Here is a 25430-nt window from a genome sequence, read left to right as displayed (position 1 = left end):
AATGTATGTCTTTTTGAAAAATAAATTATCAACCCATGCTTTATATAAAATTGATTGTGAGTCACGCTTGATTGTTAATTTTTTATCTTTAATTTTCTTTTGACATTTTGATAAATATATAGTATTGTAATTTTTCCAATTTATTTTTATCAAAGAAATACAGTGTAAAATTCTGATATAATTATAAATACGATGATAAAAATAAATAATCTAATTTATGGAAGGAATAATGCTATTTATGTAAGAAGTAATTAATAAAATAAATTAAAAAGAAGTTGAAAATCATTTTTAAGATAACAAGAATATGAAGTATTACTTAAAACTAAAATATAAAATAAATTTTGTCTAATTTATTGAATAAAATTTTAGCATGGTGAGATGGTACCTTTTTTTTTATTAGTATAACAAGCAACACTGTAGGCCAATAAGGGAACCTAATGTAATTAATTATTCCTTATTCTAATCCACCCCTCCTCTTGCTTTGGTGTATATAAAGATAGTAATAAATGATTGTGAATTGCACAAGAGCCAGAAACAACCAAAACAATAGGAGCTAGCTCCAAAACCCCAAAATTAAACACCCCCAAATTATTAAGATGACTGGTTCTGGTTCTCCCTGTGGAGCCTGCAAATTCTTGAGAAGGAAATGTGTGAGAGGCTGTGTTTTTGCACCTTACTTTTGCCACGAACAAGGTGCATCTCATTTTGCGGCCATTCATAAGGTTTTTGGTGCAAGCAACGTCTCTAAGCTTCTGGCTCACCTCCCTGTAAGTGACCGCTGTGAAGCTGCAGTGACCATCTCATATGAAGCTCAAGCTAGAGTTCAGGATCCTATTTATGGCTGCGTTTCCCATATCTTCGCCCTCCAACAACAAGTCTGTTTCGACGAGCCGGCAGTGATTTACTTAATGAAAATTAAACCCTAATCTGATCTGTGCTTGGAATTTTAAATTGAACACATTTACTCTTGCTTTGAATTTTGCAGGTGGTTAATTTACAAGCTCAGCTGGCTTATCTGAGGGAGCAAGCAGCTCAGAGCCATATTGTGAATGCCTCTGTCACTGAAAACCCTAATAAACCTACTGCTTTCACCGATCATGATCTTCAAAAGTGGTTCCCGACCGAGGATCCCACCAACACTGGGACTCAATTTCTTCCCAGCTCGTCTGACATCAATTCCCTTGCAACACAGTACTACGGGAATTACACTACTCCTTTCGTGGATCCAAACCCTATTGGGAGTTCAGGAACCATTGAAGAAAGTGCTTCATTTTCGAGCTTTCATGAGGAAACCAACTGTAACTCCATGTCCTTAGACATGCAAGCAAGCAGTAGGCAGTGGAGCTTTCGTGAAGTGGACGACCTTCAGTCAGTGGCTTTTGGTTACAGTGGATGATGACCATCAGCTTCATGAAAAATTAATGGTGAACGACACTCAATTTTGAATGTTATAGCTTCTGCATATATATTGTGAAGCACATATATGCATTAGCCCTCCTTCTGTGTTGCCATATATAGATAAGCTAGGAAGCCTAGGAAATTTCGTATATCTTTGGAATGTTGGAGATCCACCCCTAGTTAACCTTGCTATGTTGATATTAATTAGTAATGTAATTCTTACGGGCAACTAGAAAGCTCTGGTTTTAAATTCTTTCAGCTAAATTGGCTTTTTAAATGGACCTATAGCAATAATCTTAAATTTTAGCCTGATGAATACAGTCACCTAGTTGATTTTCTCATACACTTTACCTTTCTGATATGCACACGAGAACTTTGGATTGACATTAGACCCCTGAACAAAGTAAGCATGATTATCCCTTAGTAAATTATTTAACAAAAACATATGTGGAGCAAAGTTGCTCTTTCTTTTTCCTGTAAAATAAGTAGTCCCTGATTATCTATAAGGCAAAAGGCACTTACAGAAAGAGCGTCAGATGTCTACTTGGTTGACTGAATTGGTGCAACTTGCTATATATACTTGCAATATTTTTCACCGTGAACTGATGAGTGCTCTGGTATGGAGGCACGTTTTGGTTGCTCAATCAAAAGGGTGTATTATTTCTTCATTTCCTCCATTCCACCTTTGTTTTCAGCTACTAGAAAAGCGTAGCGTATTTGATTAAAATGATCACGTGACATAGATGTATATATGTATAGAATGGTACAACATGAAAGCACAACCTTCTGCCATATAAATACGTTCTTTGTATTTATTTTGGGATATTATCTCGAAGGCAACTCGGTTGTTTTCCACATCCGAAGTGTTTTCGCCAATGTCTGACGACTTGCCTATCACATGTACTTGTTTAAGAATGAGTTTATCATCTCCAAAGACGAAAATAATTATATTTGCACCTCGTGTGTCATAATATCCCTTGCCAGACGATATCCCCAGTCAATTAGTTAATTATTGGTTAATGTTTTGATGGCTTCATTGGTTAATCGGGAGATGATGACAAAATTAAACAAGAGGTTCATTTCGTTTAGGAAGCCGTCCGTACAGATTCCAAAACTGCTGAGTCTGCAGGACTCTGGCCAATGTGAACTCCTTGGTAACGTTTACATTGACGACGAACTTCAATGCATCTTAATCTTTGATTCACTTATACCAAGCATATCATTACATTACCATTGATAGGGTTCGTCTGACTAATGACTGTCTGAGCTAGTGCTTGCAGCATCTAGGATTATTCGATTCTCACCGCGCTCCTCAAATCCAAAGAGGAAACAAGTTGCTTTAAACTATAGCGAAGCTGATCGAAGGCTGTAGACCCTTCGTTGTAAATCGTAATGATCAACTCGAAACCTCTGGATACTCATATACTCAGTTTTTTAGCTTGCAAATTAATTGAGGCTGCAAACATACAAAGAAGAAATGAAGAGAGCAGGTACTTCCATGACCATCACCTAGAATTCTTGAATCATTTTCAGAACAAATGCCAAGGACTACAGGCGGAGAATCGATAAAGTTTAATCATGGGCAAACGAGCGAGGATGTGATCTAACTCTGAAATTACTAAAAAGCCCTTCCGTTATTTTAATATTACCCTCAGTTTTCCCTTTGTACGTACATTCAGGCATCTACTCCAATCCATCTGTCCAAGGATCAATGGCCTCCATATACATGACTTAATCTATAACTTCAACTATTATTTGCTTCAGAATGTTGTGTGACGTGTGTGTGTGTGTATGAGAGAGAGAGAGAGAGAGAGAGGGGTATGACATCTCGCAAAAAAATGTTGGAATAAACAACATATTTAATACCAAATAAGGATTAAAAAATTAAACATCACCACGTGTGAGAGAGAGAGAGAGAGAAAGAAGTACGACAACTCGCAAGAAAATGTTGGAATAAACACCATATTTAATATCAAATAAGGATTAAAAGATTCTTAAATATTATCACAAAATCAAGGGACTGATTGAAAAATAATTTTAGAGGGGAAAAGAAGACTATAATGCCCAGCTTTTTTTTTTAACTTGTCCAACTAGTGAATAATTTTTTGTTAAATGCAAATTAGTACTTGTTGAAACATAATTCACACAATCAAGTTCTTTTAAATTTTTGAACTCATTAATTAGTCAATAGCTTCTTGTTAAATACATATGGATACTTGTTAATTCATGAATGACTACTTATTAAAACATATTCTATACTTGACCCTTCCCACAATCAAGTTCTTTAGAATTATTAAATTTGTCAATTAGTGAATGGTTACTTGTTAAAATATTATATACAATTATTTCTTCTTACAACCAATTAGCAAATAGTTATTTGTTAAATTTTATTTTTAAAAGAGAGTTAAGATGAAGTTAAGAGCCACCCTCCTAGGGCGGTGAGTGCCCTCTAAGGTGAGGGTGTTGAGATGGTAAGGGGGGTCACAAGGGGGGAATTTTTTACTATAGTTTTTCTGGCAAAAGTTGAAATAGGTTCTTTTATATTCTTAAACTTATTAATTAGTAAATAGTTTCTTATTAAATGTGAATAGATACTTATTAATTTATGAATGACTACTTGTCAATTAAAAAAAAAGGCAAGAGTATTATAATCTTTTTTCATATAAAATTAATTTCAAATCAATTTCTTGATTATGATGGTGATATTTTAAAATCTTTTGGTTCTTGATATTAAATACCCTCAGTGGACCTTGAAGGATTTTCCTAAAAATTAAGATCGCAATTGCAAAATTCCCCAATAATTATGTATGCAAGTTAATTTTGACTTGCATTTTTAGTTTTAGATAACTTTGTTGCAACAGTCACACCCCTTTGAGAATAATAAACAACGCTTTTAATTTGTAAGCACTAGTGTGACACTCGAGTCCATGTGTGTGATGAAGTGCTCTTGCTTGCCCTCTTGGTTTCTGGTTCTACTAGATTAGTGCTGTGGTCCTTACTCTCACAATCACTTATTTTACAATAACTTCAAAGTTGGCTCCCTTCCCCACTTGTTTCGCAATATTCCCTTTTCATTTCCAGTATGTTCTTTATATATATATATATATATATATATATAAATTTACAGGTAGAGGTAGCTACATTACAACGCCATATCCTGTTATGCAAATGCTTGCTTTTGCTTTTCTTTTTTGCTCTTCGCTTTTTTTAATCATCGAATCTAGCCAGCTAGCTTTTGAGTTGTATTTGACTAATCCTCAGGTGTTTTAATTAAATATTAGTACCCAAAAGTGCCTTTGTGTGTATAAATCACTTTTAAATTCCAGTGTTTATATTTGAATATAAGGTTAGATGGCAAAAATATCTTAAAACTCTTGTGAAAGACACTTGATATCCTAAACTTTTATTTCAAATAATTTTGATTCAAAATTTTTTGTAAAAAAAAAAAGAAGCAATTTTGCCCACCATTAAATCTTAAAAATGCTTGACTATTAAAAATGAAATTTGACTAATGGGAGGACATGTGTTGCCACGATACTGGATCTGGGTCGTTGAACTCTGGTTCTATCCGATGTCGAATTCAACGGCGAATAGGGGAGCAACTATGAGGACGAAGGCGAGACCCAAACTTGGACTAGTGGAGATTTGGGCACGAAAACAAGTCACAATTGACTATACATACTTAAAAAATATAAGTATAAGTGCTTGCTGAAGGGGACTTGGGCTTACGACAAATCACATAATTGCTTCTGGTCATTTACAAGAAGTCGTGGACCTGGCAAATGTAGGGGATGCTAGCATGCATCAGGATAAAAAAACGATTGAGGTCATTAGATCCATTTTGCAACGAGATTGGCAAACCTCGGCGACTCATGTTCTGCACGCTGCAAAGTGCAAACAAGGTGGCGGATTTTCTTGCTCACAAAGCTTTGTGTCAGTAGCTTGGTTTTCATCACAATAGTGACCCTGTTGGGATACATAGCTTCCTGGAGGTAGACTGTTTAAGCAATAGCAGCTAGGGAGTTGCTCTTTTATGTATAAAAAAAGAAAAAAGAAAGCAGAAACATAAAGATGAAAGAAAGGACTACTCTTCTCAAACAAATGCCTTGATTAGTCGTCACTTAATGGAAAAGTGATCGGACTCATTATCTTTCATTCATCATTACTGACAAGAAACCATATGCAAACCTCACAATCCAAAAATAAAATAACATAAAAGATCATAACTACAAATACAAGCGCTGGAGAAAAATTGAAACATGAAACAACCAGCAATATAGGGTTGAACATATGAACTCGAAACCTGGTCAACCCGATTCTTTTCAGAAATCAAACTTCAAGAAGAGACCATACCATCCTGGCCAAACCAAACCATTGGGTAAGACCGGGTTTAAGTCTGAGCTTCAAGGCTAATTACTCTGACATGGTCTAGGTAAAATCTATTTTTTTTTAAATATATATATATATATATATATGTAAAACAAAAAATAGCATCTTAGGTGGAGGATAGTAAGTAATACTGATGGTGTCTTTTCATTCTACAAAATAGGTTTCAAACTCGTCATCCACTAAGCCCCCTTTTTCCATCCATGTCACCCCAACCTTTCCCTTTCCTCCTTCTCTCTGGAGTTCGCACTCGACCTTTAGTTCTTTGCATCTACGACCTTCTTCTACCTATGTTGTTGCCTCTCTATTTCTTCTAGTCTTCATCTCTTCTCTGCCTTTTAATCTTAGTCTTCAAGTTCAATAGTATCTTCCAGATCTGTTGAAGCCAAAGATGAAAACCCCTCACGAGATCTGTTGAAGCTACAAATGAAGACTTTGGTACTGTTTGCGTCGTGTGGTTTTTATTCTCTCTTGCGTATGGTTTTGATTTTGGGAAGAGTGTAAAAATTTTGATTGTTGTTGTCTGTCAAATGCTTTTCTTCATCACCTACTTATGAATATTGTTGATGAGGTTGGGAGAAGAGAAAAGTAAAGAAAGCTTTAATTTTTTATCCCCAGATTTGTTTGGTTTGTGTGAAATTTTAATGTGTTTTAATTTTTGTTTCAATGATTAGATAATGGCATATTGTGTGATCATCTTCATTCCTTTTCTTCTTGTATATATAGAAACATCCCAGGTTATATAGAAAAAAACAAAGAAAAGAAACAACTGGAGTTTCATGGTCAATCATCTCAATCATCTACTTAAAAAATTGCCAAGTCTAATGGACCGTTCTAGTAACCCGACAAACCAAGTCCAGCCCAGTCTAAGTCCCGGGTTTAGCTAGACTGGATTGGTCCTCAGACAAAAAAATCAAAGCTGATGTTTTTCCAGACCAAACTTCGAATTGATGGCAAACCTAGTTCAATCAGGTCTTTCTGCAGCCTTACAGCAATCGAAATGCGTATTCAGAATCACCTAGCCATACTGTCCCCAAATAATAACTCACGCCCTTCAATTCGAGAAATAGAGAAAAGATGACGAAGAAATAGAGAAGTGATTGGAGGAGGAGGAGGAGACGAAGTTGAAGAAGGAGAAGCAGAGAAGAAGTGGGTTAGCAAGGAAGCACCAGTACCGACATGCTTCCTCTTTCGGCTTTACCCATAATCCATTGTTTCTCAATCTTCTATAGGTTTAAGAGAGTTGGACACGTGAGACAGCTGAGAGGAGTTCAACTCTGAAAATTGAACTTGCGTGGGGGAAGAAGGAGGATGATGCACTTTGAGTCATCAAATACTATGCAACACCTGTCCTTCCAATAGTCAAATTTCATTTTTAATGATCAAACACTTTTTTGATTTAAGGGTCAGGCAAAATTACACTTTTTTTTTTAAATTTTAAGGTGAAATTATTCTAAAAAAAGGTTTAAGATATCATACGTCCCTTGCAAGGAAAAAAGTTTCAGAGTTTTTCTATCACTTAATTCTTGAATATAACAATATCTTTGTTTAAAATATCATATATCTCTCCTGTTGTGGTGCTATATGGAAGCATAAAGCAATGACATTCTTATGCACGATTAACTATATCTTAGTTTGGTGAATTATGTATATACAACTACTTTACATGGAAAAGGAAGCATCCTTTAATGTTGAAAACAGGAAAGACTGGCAACTTTGAGAAATATACGGTAATTAATCAAATTTAACGAACAGAATAAAAGAGATTAACAAAGTCAAATCATCCAACAGAAATAATGGATTAACAAATATTTAGGAATAAAGCAAATTAAATGGTCTAAGAAACTTGCACGAAACTTTCCCAAGGCTAAATGTGCACCTGGATCTGGAATCCAAAAAAAAATATATTTATTATTTATTTACAAAATCAGAATCTCTACATCTTCGAAGGCTGACAATAAACACCACGAACAAATGAAGATAAACTACAACAGGCCCAACCTTTCTCTCGCTATCAAAAGAAAACCTAAAACAGACCCAAATCCGCAGGTATAGGCCCATTTGGGTCAAAAATGAATCTCGTGCAGCTCCGGCCCACAAACGAGTGAATCAATAAAAGATTCAGGCAGACCGAAAACGACAGAGATAAGCATGAGGACAAGGAATCCAAATTTTTATTTGTTTTAAAAATATACTATGTAGTTATTAGAATAAATAAAACGTACAATATGTGAGTGCAATATTTGTACCATGATGTACCTATATTTACTGTTTGTGTGGTGTATACAGAAAGTCGTACCAATAAAAGGACCACGTAAGACCGAAGTTATTTAATTAAAGCAGCAAGAAGGCTTGCGAATGAATGTTTTTGAAGCCTACAGTGTCAGTACTCTGACCTCAATGATCATGAATTTCTTTTCCCACACCCTGTTTTTCTTTTCCTTTTTTTGTGCATCATATGAGAGATTTGTTTCTTTGCATCGTAGTTATACGTGGTCTTGTTTTATGATAACGCTTTTTACAGTTTGTGTCTCCCTTATTTCAAAAACAATAATAAGAAAATAAGATCAGATAAGAAAAATAAATCAAGGAAATAAAAGCACACACATGATGGCACGATAACGACAGAGAGTTATAATTTTAAGAAGATAAGGGTGTAATTTTAAAAGGGAAAAAACCATTATATTCAAGTTGTTCCTTATAAATTTTTACAAATTTACCATCTTTAATTTTATTTTATTTTTCCCTATGGATCGTATTCTATTTCAAAAATCCTGATGACTAAACAATCCGTTCTTTTTGTGAATCAATTTGAGCAACTTGCCAATAAAAATTAACATAATTTAGTAAAAGTTTGACTCATAATTCATAAAGTTATATTTAAATCTCGTTGTTGATATGAGAATTTTATTGATAAATAATTTGTAAGTATTTTTGTAAATGTTTTAAACTTATAAGTATGTCTTGGTCCTATTGAATTTTGTAACCCAACACACCAACTTTTTTTCATAAAAAAATTGAGCAATTTTAATTTTATCATCAGGCAATTCAACCTTATAAATTGCTCATAATCAACCCAACTTGCAGTTTTTTTAAAAATAAGATAGCTTGAGAAAGAGTTATAAGAATGGGCAAGGGGAGCAAAGTCCTCAGTCTAACACGTTTGAGTCATTCACCTCCAAATATAAACTAAGTTGCTACTCTCACCCAGCCACCAGTGGATTCTCTAGATTGATTACAAATTTTGTGGCCATTCTTTCAAAATTCAAATCTCGATGAAAAAGACCTAAATAAATTAATTATAGCAGTGATTATATTATATAATATATAGATCGATCGTTGGCTCACAGAAATAAAAACCCAAGAGAGATTAGTTAATATTTCCAGATTAGTTTTTTTTTTCATTTCTTTAAAACAAAGCATAATAGATTATAACAACTCCAAATCTAGCTATACCTATGCATATCCTTCTCCTAAAAACGCCTCTGATCATAAAATATTGAATTTAAATAGAAACACAAGGTCTCTCTCTCTCTCTCTCTCTCTCTCTATATATATATATATATATATATGTATGTATTTGTTCTAATCCCACCTGAACCAGCTCAGTATGACTACTGATAGAAAGAGACCACATTCTTTGTGGAACTCAATAATTAGGAGAAGACCAATACAATTAATTACTTCGCTTTAACTTCACCGTGTAATGTATATTGGTTCGATTCCACTTTTCTGGGACAGCTTTAATTTTGATCTCGCTGTCACGTTCAGCTAATCATCACTCCCTCCTAATTAAACTAGTGGGAATAAACACTTTTTCCAGATACAAGCTAACGGATTCTAATTATATATATGCACAGAGATCAATTAATATGTAATATATGCAACTATATATTGGAGTCCAGAGCTTAAAGTTTGCATTTATTTTCTATTATTCCTCCTCCTTTTTTCTACTTTGCCATTCTTTAAAGCTTCTGACCACTCACTTGCCTCTTGACCCTGTGTTTGGTTTATGCCACATTGTGGTCATTAACTAATGGGCATTTGTATTTTATTAATTAATCACGTATGCTGCTTCAAATATTGCTTATTTTTAATTTATGCTCCACACATAACTGTTCTGTTTCTCCTGTTAGATTTTGAGTAGGGGCTAGCTGGGTTCATTCTTTACTTTATTACTTAATCAACAACCATTAGGTGGCCGGGTTGCACTTGATATACATAAATACACCCCCCTATTATTCTCTCCCTATCACTAGATATTGCTGAGATACATATCAAGATCTCGCATCTGGAAATGGGATCGATATATATATATATATAACTTTCTGAATGTTCCATAAGTCATGTCTCTTAATTTGCATCTGACAAATCAGCTTCAAGAGGCTCCTGATATATAATATACAGGAACTAGTCCCAAATGGACACTCCAATGGTCATTATGCCTGTTAACTTCAACTTAGGGAGGGGTTATGACCTATGACCTATATATGTTATGTAATATTGATCCACATTGTGATCCGTACAAATAAATAATAAATGAAGGCGGAAATAAGAAGGATGGCGTTTTCAGTTAGTATCTTTTGCTTCGCTCAGGAGCAGATTTTCTTGGATCTTATGGTCCCCTACTACTACAGGTACCCATAATAATGAAATGTTGAACAATATCATATTGCCACAGCATGTTCATGTTCATGCTCCTGATCTCTCTCTCTCTCTCTCTCTATCTCTCTCTCTCAAATCACTTGTGTCTCGTATTATTGTATTCATAATCTTCAGACCAAATTATAGTTTCTTTCGTTTTTTTCCCCATCTTTTAAAGAAGTTATTACGTGTACCCTGCATGCTTAGTTTTGTCGATGGAATTATTGTACATTTCACCAATAATATTTCAGTCGCATGGAAAAATAATGATAATTGTCATTGACAATGAAACAGTGATGTATACTGCTTCCCATTGAAAAAAAAGGTCAACTTCTAAAGTAATTCATAGACCTGTAGGTTAATTAATTATATTTTACGATCACAAGAAAAGCACTGCATGAAATTCATTTCTGAATCGATCGGCCTTACATTTCTGCTATGTGCAAGCTATATGTATATATCTCCTTTTGATCAATGTGAAAATTAAAAGCTGATCGTACGAACGTTGTAGTAATTCTATTTTTTCTTAACATATCTTATAATGGAGCTAATTAACAAAATATCACAGTTCAAACGACAGGATGATACAGATATTAACTAAAACAAACCAGTGCTTCGATATATATGATACAGGGAAGTTGAGGATTTCATTTTTATACTGTATATCACGTGTGAGAAACGAAGTCAGTGAAGTAGCTAGCATACATGCTTTGGATCGAGGGGACAATATGTCTAGTCGTAGGAATACAAGGAGTGAAATGCGATTTCACTTAATGGATGACCATATATTGATGTTAGGTAAACCTACCAGTTAAAATATAAAACCTAGGAAAGTGGGGTCCGTTTAGGTACTGATCCCTAAGCTTGTGTTTGCCTTTAGCTCTATAATGATACCATCAAAGTCCTTTTCTTTGGACACTGCTTCTGCCATCACAAAATCTGAAAAAAGTTGTCTTATCAATGCGCTCAAAGCAGACATTGCATTTGGATCTGAACCCGTTGGGATCAATAGAGCAACTTGGTTCACTTTTGACTTGAGAGTTCCGGATTTCAATTTTTTTGCAATATAAAAAGGAAAAAAGAGATAAAATTCATAGACACGGTCCTATAAGCCATGATTGTGGCTCATGCACGATCCCTTTTTGGTCCCCTTGAGTTTCTTTTCGAAAAAATATATATAGTGATCAGGTTGTGTGGAAGAGATTAAGAGAACCTAGCTACTTAACTACCGTGTTAATTAATTTATTAATGCTAACTTTGTTTACATTGATTCACTGACATGGGATAAGGACAGCTTACGTGTTAGTCTTTTAAGAATGCCAAATAAACTCATATGGGTAGCTCCCACCAGACATTTGCTTGCTTTTTGAATTAAGTTGAAGAGCTAAATGAAGGGAATGATTTTGAGACGAAGATGCCAATTCCAAATTTGTGTAAGAACTGAGGACGCCTCATAATTCCAAGGTATGTATCATTATTGAAGTTTGACAGGCAAAGAACGCATATATAATAATTCAAGACAAGCCCTACTGTTGTAGGCTGTCTTTAATTTATAGTTTGGGGCTGTCCCTATTATTCTAGTTCACAAATTAAAAGAACTGCATAGTATTTTCAACATCACTTAGTAAACACAGTGACTTATGACTTAGACATATGGATAAAAAGATAGAGAGAGATTGACACATATAAAGAGTGCAAAAATTAAATCAGTTTTGGATTGGAAGCCACAGATAGAGAAAGCTATAGCTAAATGCCTAGTTTAAAGCCTGCTACCAGTTAAGGAAATTAATACTCTCAGTATATACATCAAGGGATGCCCTTGAAGAAAACGTAAACAAAGACAGATTAATAGAGAATAGCTCATTGATTAGCCTAGTTTCTCATCATTCTGAGTGCTAGCTCTTGAAGCTCGCTCAGGTCATTGCTATCATATGATGAACTTTTCTTATTGGAGCGAGGTTGCAGCAAAGAGAAATCCTCTTGCTGCAAATTCATGGATCCATCGTGGATGCTACTGTAATCAATTGAATCAAGAGAACTCTGCGGAGATATAGGGTTCATATTGGTGTAACTAGTCCCATAGATTGGATTCATTGCTTGCCCATAACCATTCCTTCCCCAGCACTCTTCGTTCGCCATGCTCTTCTCAGCCAACTGCGCCTTGGCTTGCATCAGTTGTGCTTGCAAGCATGCCACCTACATTTCATCGGTACCCAGATTTCTAAGTTAATTAAGAAAAAAGCGGATTAATCTAATTAATTAGATGTCTACATTATTTTTCCTCTATAAATGTGTGTGTTAATGTGGCCCGGTAGCTCATAATTAGTAGGTTGGGATTAAATGTTGAAGTCATATAGAAGCCAAATCTAGGGGGACAAATAGTGTATATATAAGAGACAGACAGTGGAAATTAGTCACAGAATTTATAACACTATAATGACCTCATTTTCCAAATTTTCAGTGCTGGGACAGAAAAAAATAAGGGAAGATGAGAAAGAAGTAGAGTGAATTCTGAGTTAGTGGTATACAACTGAATAATAATAGCAACACCCTTTCTTCTTCTTTCCGAGGGCCGGGTTGGGTATTACTGATCAAGAAAAGTAAAATACATAGAATTTGTTCGGCTTTAATGAAACTCTCAGGGCAAGACGCAGCTTAAAACTTAAAACAAAGTTGAGAGCTCCAACTAATATTAAGACGAACTATATATATACACAAGCACATGCAAGAATAAGGCACCTGTTGTTGTAAGGCGAAAATGTGGGAGACACAGCCATAAACAGGGTCTCTGATACGAGCCTGAGCTTCATAGGCAATAGTGAGGACAGCCTCACAACGATCATGGGGAGGTAAATTGAGGAGCAGTTTGGAGACATTACTAGCACCAAAAACCTTGTGTATGGCAGCAAAACTTGCAGGGCCTTGTTCAGAGCAGAAATAAGGGGCAAATATACAGTCAGCCGCACACTTCCTTCTCAGAAACTTGCATGCCCCACAAGGGGACCCTGACCCTCCGCTCCCATTCCCACTATTACTTCCAGAACAAGCCATAGAGACACAGAAGCAGCAGGAAGAAGAAGAAAAAAGAAAGAGAATTATTAAAAAGTATAAGCACACGAGCACACTAGGAAATGGTGCAAGAAAATCTGAGGGTATAGAAGTGGGAGGAAGGTTGGGAGGCTTAGGGGAATTAAATAAGGGACATAAAGAGAGGGAAATGAGGTGTTATAAACAAGTGTGAACGGCAGACATGGGGACGCTGGGATGTAGGGTTCTGAGGAGACACTGAGTAATGGAAGATGCATTGTGGGACTTTATTTTGTAATGGCAAGAGACCAAGTTAGTGTAATTTGGACAGCTTCATTGGTGTATTTTAGTGATGTTAATTAGTTTAAGGGAATTTATTTAACCCATCCCAATTGGTTTGGTTTATGTTGCGCCGAACGCCGCACCTGGAAACTGCTACTGATCTTTTGTCGCCTTTTTGATGCTCGCTCACTCTCACCGCCACCTGTCCCTTACCTTTTACCCACACCTTTCGGTTGTCTTCCCTACTTTCTCTCTCTCTCCCTCCTCTCTTCATTCCCCCTCATTATCCATTTTTCTTGTTTTCATTTCAAGATTTTTTAATTATCTCATCAAAATTAAAAAAAATGTGATTAAATTATTAAATTTATTTAAAAATAAAAAATAAATTTTATTCGTATTTAAATAAAAAATAAATTTACATTACACTATCTTTTATAGGTAATAATTTGAAGTAAAAATAATACAAAAATTAATTAATATCTAATCAAATGAATTATGATAAAGACTAATTATCTTTTCTATTTTTTTTGGTCGACACTAACTATCTATTTTAGAAGGTAATTTATAACAAGTACAGGAGTAAAATCTATATACTTCAGGATAATTGATTAAAAGTCAATGCAAATGCAATGAGGTCCAAGAGAAAAAATTACCTCAGCTCATTCTATAACATTTGGTTATCCGGCATTGGCTCTACTCCACAGGAAAATGCAGTTGAAGAATTAATAGCTAACCATAAACGTGAATCGAATCTTACTAAAATAATAAACATCAGCCATACATCAAATTATGGCACTAGATTAGATGGTATTACCACACCACCCATTAGGTGTAGTCTGGGTGTGGCTTTTTAAGCCTTCGAAGGTTCCCTTTCTTTTTTTCCCCTCTTCCCACGCTGGGCTACTGATTTGAAATTCTGTTTTTTATTTGAGTTAATTAATGGGCTACAATTGCATTCCAAAAAAGAAAAGGATTAGACGGAGTTATGGATCATCTTATAATAGTTACACATTGTAACATGCTTCTAGATTGTGAGGTACAATTTCTTACATGGATAAAAAAGTACTCTCAAGAACCAAAGAAACATGAGATGTGTAGCCATGAGTTGTGGAACCATTAAAAAGAAGGCTTTCTTTTGTTACCTCCCCCCCCGGGGGGGGGGGGGGCCAAAACCCCCAACAACCAGTAAAAAAAAAAAAAAATACCGCGCTCAAATTTTTATATTAAAAATTGACAGCATTCAGCTCCAAGTTTGTGATTATGAAATTCATTTTAATTTTGCCCTAAATATGGAATTCATATAAAACGCGTTTTGTTGTTTGCCTCCCCAAGAAGGTATACTTGATTCAGATATCAAGATCATGGTCTCAAAATTGCGACCAAAGAAAGGTTGTTCTTCTGCTCAAAAACTGTTCTTTTATTGTTGGATTAATTTGTGTAGCAAGTATAACTTAATATGAATATGTACCTACAAAACAGTAACGTCATCCTTGACAGTGAGTCGTCATCACATGAATAAACTTCTCTCGCCATCCTTCTCACCACAGGAACCATCAGCTCAACCAGATTGATTGAATGATAGGAATTAACATATAAGATTTTATATACACCTAGTCATGGGTGTCTCCAACATTAGTTAACGTCATCAGCTTTGCACACGACACACATGCAACCCACATACCATCTGGTGCATTCAGAGTTCCCACAGCACCTCATCTCCATCACCTCCTTATCACCTAAATGCTAAGGACAATTTTATCAGGGCTTTAAATTTCTGAATGGGTTCATTCAACTTGATCCCTGCCCTTGCAACCAAAAACACAAAGAAAACAGAAGTTGAAGGTCTCCAGCCAACCCAAAATGAGACCCCTTCATCACCCTAGAGAGTAGAGAGAATCCTATATTCACAATGAGCTGTGTACAAGTTCTGGCAAACCACAGCTTTGGCAAAAGTGATGCTTAAAAACATAACCCCCAAAATACTTAACAACTAGATTATTTCCCATCCTCATCTCTTGTGATGGAACCTCACCTTCAGCAAGAACTGCATCTTAACCTGCACGAAACAATCCAACATTTTTTATTAGCCTCCCATTACTTGATTGGGGGTTGTTTTCTTTTTGGGCTTTTGGTTTTGGTGTTTTTTAGGCTCTGTTTTTCCTAGGTTGTTCTTTTGTACACTTTCTTTTTGAATGAAGGTCTCCAGTAATTACTCCAAAAAAAGAAAAAAAAAAAAACAATCCAACATTTCAGTCTAATGCATGAGTCTCCAAACTATAACTCTTCAATCAGGCCTAAGCATCAACTAATCCCAAAATAATAGTAGAGCATTGCACAAGTGCATCGTTAATCAACGTTTAATTCATTGGCAAAGCGTACTGTGAACCTGCAAAGAACTAAATTAAGTCAACGAGACCCAAACATCATACTTTCTGGGCATCAGTGTACTTGATGGGTGTAGCCAAGGAGTTTTCAGTTTTTGTTCTTTTGACTGAGAAGTTCCAAACATAACACAAATATTGGAATGATAATAAGGGCAAATTGTGTCATTCATCACGGCTAAAAGGTGTTAGGGCCGAAATATTACACTAAATTAGGGCCCTATCAACTATAGGTCTAGGTCTAGTAATGCCTAAATCCTAAACTACAAGCAGTAGAAAGAAGGACAGAGCTACATAATCACTAATCTAGGATCTTGACCTAGAAGGTGATTAGGATCATATGGCATATTAGCATAATCAAAAATTATATTCAACAATGATTAAGGTGTTAAGAAATTTTTTGTTTTCATCTCAACCCTCAATTTTTATTTAAGTGATAGCTCCGCTGATGCCAGGAAGACACCTGAACATTTGACCTCCACCTTCTGACACAGACCACACCACCCTGTATCAGTATACTTGATATATGTACTGTAATTTGGAGTTGTTTGTACAAATGCCAAGTGTTAGGGATTTTTGTCTATAAACTTCTGATGTTAAACTTTATAAACTTTATGTTAAACTTGTAATACTGCTTATTTTCAGTTGAGTTACATTTGTCTTTACAGAGGTATTTGGATTACTGTTGACACTGGTTTGGTTGCTCTAAACTTTATCATGTTATCATCTACTGTGTTTTTCTTTTTTTAATATTGTAATGTCATTGGACCAGATGAGTGAAAACCACCTCCGCTGAGTTGGGCCATGTTTACATGCTTGCTGCAAACTCCTCAGGGTAGGATCCTGGATGACTTCGTATGAAATATTTTGTAAATTTTTGTTAATCAGTAAGGGGTGTTACACAATACAGCATTTCAGGATAGTTTCCAAGTCCATTTTATAATAACTGAGCATGTTGAAAATTTACAAGCACTCGAGCTTGTTTCATAGGCATAGTTAGAAAAGAACACCATAGCCAAAGCACGGAAACTTACTTGAGCAGTATTGTAGACAATAAATTCGTTGTACATGAGGTCAGAAGTCTTGACTCTTGATGACACTGGTTTGCCACAAGGAACAATGACGTCATCTCTCCACCTTACAAATTCCAATTCATCAGGTACTTTCTTGCCCAGCCCTTTTGTAGAGTGCTTTCCTGCTGGAAGTTTTTCCACATACTTCATTGCATAGAGGGCAAAGACTTGTCAGAAGTAAGGAAATTGCCAATATATTCAGCAGAATTTTTTATCAGGCACACAAGGGTGGGGGGATGCAAAGTTTTTTCTTGCTTTGAAGGCATGCAGAATAAGGTAATAATCAACAACCACATGCTGGTATAAACCCACATGCAAAATTGGAATTAAACCAGACTGACCTTAGCATTCTTAAGTTCATATATGTTTCCAAGAGCAACTTCGCTCAAAAGCATCAGACCAACAGGATTTTTCTTATCAGTGTAGCAATACTGAGCACTTTTGCTCACCAAATCAGCGAAGTATATCCCTTTGCCAAACTGTACAGCAAAATGTTGAGATTTGGGTAGCAATTATGCGCATATTTATAAAAATAAAAATAAATTGGAAGAGACAAAGAAAAGAAAGGGTGAAAACACCATATAGCCAGTTGCGGGGGCTTCAGGAGGTGCGATTCTCAGTCCTTGGTTAAGTATGCCAACAAAATTTGTCAGCCTAGACCCTGCAACAGAGAACGTTCTAGTTATAGGACTAACTCAATTTTTAATTACTTCCATTCTCCAGAAAGTTGACTTCAGATGAACTGTAGTGAACTTTGGTGTGTAAAATATTGCAGCAAGAATAGTCTACCGTGTGGTTATATTTCAATCATTTCTCCATAACCAATTGGTGTATATAATTGAAGAAATATGCAAGAATAAATGAGAAGGTTCAGCTTTAAAAATCTTCTGGTCTAGGATTTCTTCACATCCCAATGGTGTTCATTAATTACTGATCGGATTTATTCTCTCTTTCAGTGTCATAGAAGGATATTAACTAGCGCACACATTAGTGTAGACCTACCATGCCATAGGAGCATTCTGTTACCCAGTTTTTCTCTGTAAGGGGCATACTTGTCAATCTCTCCTTCCCTTTCAAGTGCAAAAACTTCTTCTAGCTCAAGATTCCAATCCTGCAGAGAGTACAGGCTGGTAATCACTATACGTTTTAAAAGTGAAAGAGCTAGGTCCAGAGACACATAACACAACTTGAGTTACTACCACTCAAGTATAAACACACCGTATGTGTAGGGGCATGAGTAGTATGGAGAAACTTCTCAACCAGACGATAATCCTCACTATCATGAGGAAGTGGAGAAATGTCACAGTGAAGCTTCTTATACTTATCATCAATGGAGTCATCACCATCTACATCAAATCCAACTAATCTTGAAGCTATTTCAATGTCTTGAAGTGATTCTAACATTTTCACCTACAAGAGCAGCATAATAAAATTTATGAAAAAGGAGCCTAAAATGCATCAAGATAAAGAAACAACACTAATCAGCGATAATCCCCATAGAGTTGAATAATTTCCAAACAATATCTTTGACATCTTGTAGGCTTGTCACCAATCACCTTCAACATGCATTAAAACCAATACTCCTAAAAATTTCAAGCTTCCATGCACTTGGAACACCTTCAATTGCTTTTCAACGTGTCCCACCAGAAGGATAACAAACTTGGCAATCCTTTGAGATGATTCAGTGGATTCCAAGTTTAGAATCATTTTAAATTTTGACAGCAAAAAATCACTAACTTCCTTGTATGATAGTTTAAACTTTAGTAAGGAAATTAAGGCAGAGCTACACTACAGAGACCCCTTGGCATCAACCTAATTTCATTTTTCATAAACAAGAGAACCTAAAAACTTTTTAGGCAAAGTACTATGTACCTTTGACTTAAAATCTTCCTCATCCCTAATAACGTGCGGATGAATAGAAGGGATAACTGTGAAAAACCTATTGCTAGCATCAAGGAGTAAGCTTTCTCTGACTGAAGCATCGGGATTATTTTTACTCAACAGATTCTGTATATCTGTTAAAGCTTCAAATCCTGGGACAAGGCAGCAAATCAACATTCAATTAGTCAGTTGATAGATAATATACAGTGATACACTGTAGAATTTCTAATGTTGCCACTGCCAAAGAAAAAAAAAACAGTCAAATAGAATCTGCAGAAAATATAAAACAATAATCATACCCTTTTGAATATTACTTTTGCCCAGTTTCCCAAGTGGCATTTCAGACATATTTATCTCAAATTCCATCATGGCGGCCCTGTAAAAGTCAACATTCAGCATTCCATCATGCACAACCAAAAATAGATAGGGCACACCATTTGTAGATACCTGTATGTTTCCACATCAAAAAGCATCTTCATCAATTCTAGCAATGGAGGGGCCAGTCTACTGTCCGCATCATTTTTATTTTTCTTTGGAACCTGTTTGTTAACCCCATAATCCTACAGAGTCAAGATTTTAAAAAACCGCATAAGTCAAACACCCACCTGATGTTAAGAATCATTTACATCATAAAAAGAAATGAGGATGTGAAATAAGAAGTACAATATCCAATGGGAAGAATCGTCCTGGTTGCTTCTGAAAGTTCTTTTGTTCCCAAGCCTCCCAAGGGTTTCCAGTTTTCTCAAAGAATAAGCGTTTGAATTCAGCAATTGCATCTGCTTTTGACATCTCCTCCAGTTTAGTTCCTCCAATTTTGTCATTACCCACTCGACCCCATTTACGGAACACATAGCAATCAGATCCCTTGTCTTCTTGGATTATTTGGAGAATGTAGTAGCTATGTATGGGAGATAAAAGTTAGCTTATTATTGTGACAACATTAGTCAGAGCTGGAAGGAATTAAAAAAAAAAAAGCAGAGCTGAAATCTAGGAAGATAACTAATGCAGAAATAATCAAAGGCCTTTTAAGTCCAAGTGGTCTCATTAAACTCATGAAATGATTAAACATGATTGCCATTGTTCAAAGTAACTGGCTAAAATTGTTACATAATCATTATCTAATTTACACCATAAGGATAAAGCCAATATAAGGAATTCATCAACTAAGTAAACAAAAGTAATTTTCTACAAACCACAAAAAATTCTTAAAACCAGTAAAAAGGCTATACTAACTTACAACATTGTGGGCAGCATTTTCTTTTCAGATTAAAAAAAAAATGCATGCAATATATAAAAACTCTACAGTGTCAAGAAAATTCTGTAGCAAAAATATACATTGTAAAGCAAATAATTATAGGTCTAGATACAGTGAGGTGGTTGCATCTGAATGGAATTTTTTCTCCTCCAAACCACCAACATTGAGTACATGAAAAACTAAATAAGCGCACAATAAGACCTCATGGTTCAACAAATAAATAAGAATATTAACATCAATTTGCACACAACCTAAGTATTCCAATATTGATTTGCTTTAGAAGTTATAAATCTTCGATCAAATATTGCCAAGTCCTAATAGAATGAGATCCAGAATCACTGAAGATTAAACAAAGTGGAGGGAACTCTGTTTGCTTATCTGGACATTTTATTGGTGATTAGTCATAATATGTTTACTAGGGTCTTTTAAGGACCATTTTAGAAATTATGAATCTTCAATCAGACAATGCAGGCTCCTAACAGAATGAGGTAAATAACTAAATAACAATTAAAGATTAAAAAAAAGTAAACTGGTATTTATTAGCTTATTATTATCTGTACTTGTACACTAGCGAGGGCATCAATATATATAAACCCTTTTCTATGTTCCATAGAAATATCAAGGATATTATTAGTCAGTTAAGGATGGTTAATATGGCATGTTCTATACAATATCATAATTTCAGCTAATGTTTCAACAAGGCATGTCGGACTAAATGTCCAGAATGATCAAATCATGTAATATAGACATCAGTTGTAGGGAACTCGATGTTTTGGAACTTTTATGGTTTGGCATAACAAAATCCAAAAGTAGAAATAACGAGATACCTATTAACACCAGTAGATAAATCAGACATATTCAAAGTTGTATTAAATATGCTTTTTCCTTCCTCAAGTATGTGACCAGAATCCTGTAGGCCAGAGGCCTCATGAACAGCACTCCGACCCTTCACTTTGATGGTGACCATGCTAGTTGCTTCACTCGTGGCTTCAACCTTGTATAAGGCGATCGGAAGCTTCTTCTTTCTTTCTACACAATCGACCAGATAATCCTCTCTGACTATAGGTACTTTCATCCTCCTAAGGAAGCTCTTTTAGGTCAGGGAATTATTAACAATCAGGAACGAAAACACTTGAAATGATAATTTGAATGCAACATACTTTGCCTTCCGTATTTCAGCATCTTGGTCATCCAGTGCCCCAATTGCCACCAAGCAGTTAGTATCTGCAAGTGAACAGGCCAATTTTTCACAAATCCTTTTGCTTTTTGTCATTAAAGAAAAAGATACACAAATTTCTTTTCTTGGCAATTCCATATGTCAGTCAATGTAGTACCTTTCTTTACTTTTGCATGAAGCACACCACCAATCTCCTCAACTTTGCTTTTCCACTTCATCTGCACAATCACATCTCAGAAGATCAAGACTAAATAACGAAAACAAAGGCGAGACTCATGGGTTGGTTCTAAAGAATATTTCAATTGGGGATGTAAAAGCATAAATATGAAAGGAAAGATGGAAGGAGCGTTATACAATAGATTCTTTAGGATATCCAGTGATAGCAACTCTCAATTCTCCCAAATTTTCACTGTTTCCAGATTGATGCTGGCAAGCAATGATTTGACTTTCAGAATTTGATGAACGTGGAGGCACCATCCTAACTGGTTTCTCAGCCTTTTGTGATTTGAACCACTGCAAACAATCGATATAATATAAGGTCAGATACCTGTTTTGTATTTGATTTATGACATTACTGTTCATTACACACCTGTTTAAGGTACTGATTGTTTGTTCCCTCTGGAACCTTCCACTTCTGTCTAAGTCGCATGGGTTCATCAGTAGAGTAGGAACATTTGCTCCATTCAGAAACATACCCATGGCACCGGTACATTCCACCAGAATAACGGAGACAACCAGAACATATTGGACAACAAGCAAGTGGTCCAAACATCATTCCATCAGCACTAAATATTTATAGAAATACAAGATGCATTAATTTCAAAGCAAGAAAAGTAAGTTATCAATACCATCAAAAAAATCACATTTCACAGAAAACAATTGTGCAACACATCAAATAGAGAAAAGAAAACAGAACAAAATTGGAAACACGATCACAAATCTGAGCAGTATTATCAGTGCAAAGCTTGCCTGCTTCCTTTTTCCCTTTGATAAATAAATTGCAATTTACAAAGCACAAATCATATTAGTGCTATTACAAATGAGAAAGCATGATGAAGGACATCCAAGAAAAACTAAACAGCATCTTTTGACTGTGCAATCATCAATGACTAATCATTCATGGGAAAACAACACAGATAGGGTGGAAGCACAAGCTTCTTTAAGATAACCATAGGAAGTGCATGAGATGACACATTACCAGCGGTCACGCAAATCAAGTTCTGATCCTGTTGAATCTTGACCATTGATTTCCAGCATTAGACGTAACTCAGCAGTTGTCACATGATTTTTCAGATCATCTTTCAGAGTCCAGAGTTCTTTGGTTTGGGCCTCCAGTCTATTCTCCAGATCAGATGCTTTCCTTGAGTCTTTAGCTTTTTTAACTGATGCTACCATGCCCTCAGAAGCATCTCCCTCAGCCTTGGCAACTTTTGACTTGGGGTTACTACTGGCATCATTCCTGCGTTTTGTGCCTGCTTTAGAAGTTGATTCACATCTGACATCCTTAATCTCTCGGGCCTAATGTCTGCACCACCTGAGAACAATAATGAGAAAGCAACAAAAGGAGACAACATATTAGACGCAACTACAACATAAATAAACAAGATATCCTAAAAATTTTGATCCTCATACCTCCCTGCTTACAATGAAGTTTCTTAGCTATGGCATTGACAGCTGATTGATCAGAAGGTGAGAGACCATCCCATCCAGGCAACTTTTCGACTTGTATTGATGGGGATAATTCCATGAGACAGTTCGCATGGTGCCAAGACAAACCTTTAGCACCTTGACTGTCAGGCTTACTAGATATACGAACCTATAAATACAATACAACTATTAGCAAGAAGAGATGCTCAAAATCAAATTGCACTTCTACACGGACCAGTATGATTACAAATAATAAAGGAACAGTATGAAAATTAAAACACGTCTGCATAAAATCACATTATTGCCCTTTGATGGCAGTCAATTTGAACAAACTAGCCAGTGAAGAAGAAAGTACAATAAGCTTCTTGCCGCCGAACAGAGTTTCTGCAGATTTCATGCAATACCAAAATGCAAATATGACATAAAAGATCAACTTAACTATTTCTTTGCCAATTCAATCTTTTCAAACTTTTTTCAGGAAGTGCATATTTAAAAAGAAGGAGAAATTGGCAGCATGCCAATTCCCCAGTACCAAAAAAAAAAAGTCTGTATTGAAATGCTTCAGTGGCTTGTTAGCACCTTCTCCAACTACCAAATCAGTAAGACAGGTTCTGTTCAGAGCCTAAAGCCCTGAAGGCTTGTATTTGTTGAGCTAGGATAACAATGGAATAAAGGAAATAAAGTCTCGAGAAGGGGAGCCCCAATATCCACCAAGACAGATAAAGGAACATATTTATTTCATTTTCAGGAGTCTTAAAAGTCTCCTAAGAACCTAATTCACTATCCTTTTCCAGAATACAATTATATTCTTAAAGCTTAGGTGGTAGTAGCTTTGATGTTTGAAATTATCTATATACATTAAATAATTTCAAACAATAAATCTGATACTCAAATCAATTGTCTTTCAATTTAAAAATGGGGATGAGCAAGGTGTAGTCATGTAGAGGTCTTCCGTCATACAGCAAGATTGTCAAGATAAAAGGGACAGGTAGCAAGTTCATGAAGATTGATTCCTCAGCAACATCAACATCAACAGTGAAATTTACCCGTAAAACTCAACTATGGAAATTGAAAGTATGGCAATACGCTCTATCCTAGAAAATCTTATCTTAAATATCTGTCCCTGCTCAGGATATTACTACATCTCAGACATGTTAATTTGCATCAGCACTTTTGTGATAAACGAGGTGAAAGTTGGCGAAAAAAGAAACCATCTAAGCTACAAACTTATGCATTTACTTATCATCTCCTTTGCACACCACAATGCCCACAAGAAATTTAAATGCTCCAGTAAGGTTAGTCAAATAATATGGCATTCAAAGAAGCATAAAAGCCAACCTCTCCTTTGATTATTTTTGAGCACAATGCTTGCATGTAGCACGAGAAGTTTGAGAAACTTCAATACCATACTCAATATCTTTAATAGTATTTGGTTTTGATTGTGCAGCACTCTCCACATATTCTCTGATTTTCTGTTGATCTTCCCAACGGAGCACCTCTATGCCCTCAACATCATCAGTTCTACAGGGATAGTATTGCATGAGAATAAATCAAGGCATATGTCAATCATCATACAAATAACTGAGGAGAAAAACTCATACGATTTTATCTGTTTTGGTTTCTTCAATATGCAACCAGCATGATGCCACATCTGATAATTAAAAAACACAAATCAAAACAATGATGTAATGAAGTTAAAAAAAATAAAATAACCAACAGAAGAAGAAAATTATAGTACATCAGTTCTTTAATAATTATAACCAGCTGGAGATCAATTGTAATACAACTCTTTAGCATGAAACTTTGCTAAAGTTTCAGTCAGATACAGAAAGCCAACTGGAACATCCCTTTAAAACGCATGAAATATCTTTCTACGTGAAATGAAGGAACTTCAAAAAGCAACCACATAACTGGGACCTACATACAATCTGATGTAATGGGCGCCAAGTCAACTTTTCAGAAGCTTAGAATTGCACGAGACTGTATCATGCACACTGACATTAGCAAGGCAGTAACACAAACTACACGTCCTAAAATGATCTCAAGGCGATTAATAAGCTGATAACTGCTTAAACAGCCAATACCAGACTGTAAGCCCCGATGAGTCTATGTACTGTCAACATTCTCTCTTAAGAACATCAATGACGACTTTTTTTTTTTTTTAAATTCTCGGCTTTTATCTAGGGAATCCTCAAGTTGCACCTCTTTTCCATTAATATAACTTGGGACAATTTGTACTCATGAAGAGAAAACTACTTAGCAATATGAGATTAAATAAT

The 25430-nt window shown here is 35.6% G+C and overlaps 2 protein-coding genes and 1 pseudogene across 2 annotated transcripts; 1 reads left to right on the top strand and 2 right to left on the bottom strand.

Annotated features, from left to right (window-relative positions):
* Window positions 1–537: 537 nt before the first annotated feature.
* Window positions 538–1960, top strand: LOC129295735 (LOB domain-containing protein 29-like). Its single transcript, XM_054934286.1, has 2 exons — window positions 538–875; window positions 986–1960. Exons 1-2 carry the CDS (start codon window positions 597–599, stop codon window positions 1394–1396), a joined length of 690 nt encoding a protein of 229 aa, XP_054790261.1. The 5' UTR covers window positions 538–596; the 3' UTR covers window positions 1397–1960.
* Window positions 1961–12051: 10091 nt separating this feature from the next.
* On the bottom strand, window positions 12052–13745 carry LOC129304624 (LOB domain-containing protein 16-like). The gene is made up of 2 exons (XM_054944718.1): window positions 13168–13745; window positions 12052–12624 (listed from the first exon to the last, which is right to left on the bottom strand). Exons 1-2 carry the CDS (start codon window positions 13477–13479, stop codon window positions 12301–12303), a joined length of 636 nt encoding a protein of 211 aa, XP_054800693.1. The 5' UTR covers window positions 13480–13745; the 3' UTR covers window positions 12052–12300.
* Window positions 13746–15304: 1559 nt separating this feature from the next.
* Window positions 15305–25292, bottom strand: LOC129292194 (poly [ADP-ribose] polymerase 1-like; annotated as a pseudogene).
* Between the last annotated feature and the right edge of the window lie 138 nt (window positions 25293–25430).

The sequence above is a fragment of the Prosopis cineraria genome, unplaced genomic scaffold (genome assembly GCF_029017545.1).
Source record: "Prosopis cineraria cultivar Desert tree isolate PC_DT_omini unplaced genomic scaffold, ASM2901754v1 PC1, whole genome shotgun sequence".
Classification (NCBI taxonomy): Eukaryota; Viridiplantae; Streptophyta; class Magnoliopsida; order Fabales; family Fabaceae; genus Prosopis; species Prosopis cineraria.
This window is presented reverse-complemented; position numbering and strand designations above follow the sequence as displayed.

Coding starts and splice junctions, on each gene's coding strand:
- LOC129295735 (XM_054934286.1), top strand. CDS start 597: ATGACTGGTTCTGGTTCTCCCTGTGGAGCCTGCAAATTCTTGAGAAGG. Junction 876..985: donor TCTTCGCCCTCCAACAACAA/GTCTGTTTCGAC, acceptor TGAATTTTGCAG/GTGGTTAATTTACAAGCTCA.
- LOC129304624 (XM_054944718.1), bottom strand. CDS start 13,479: ATGGCTTGTTCTGGAAGTAATAGTGGGAATGGGAGCGGAGGGTCAGGG. Junction 12,625..13,167: donor TTTTCGCCTTACAACAACAG/GTGCCTTATTCT, acceptor GATGAAATGTAG/GTGGCATGCTTGCAAGCACA.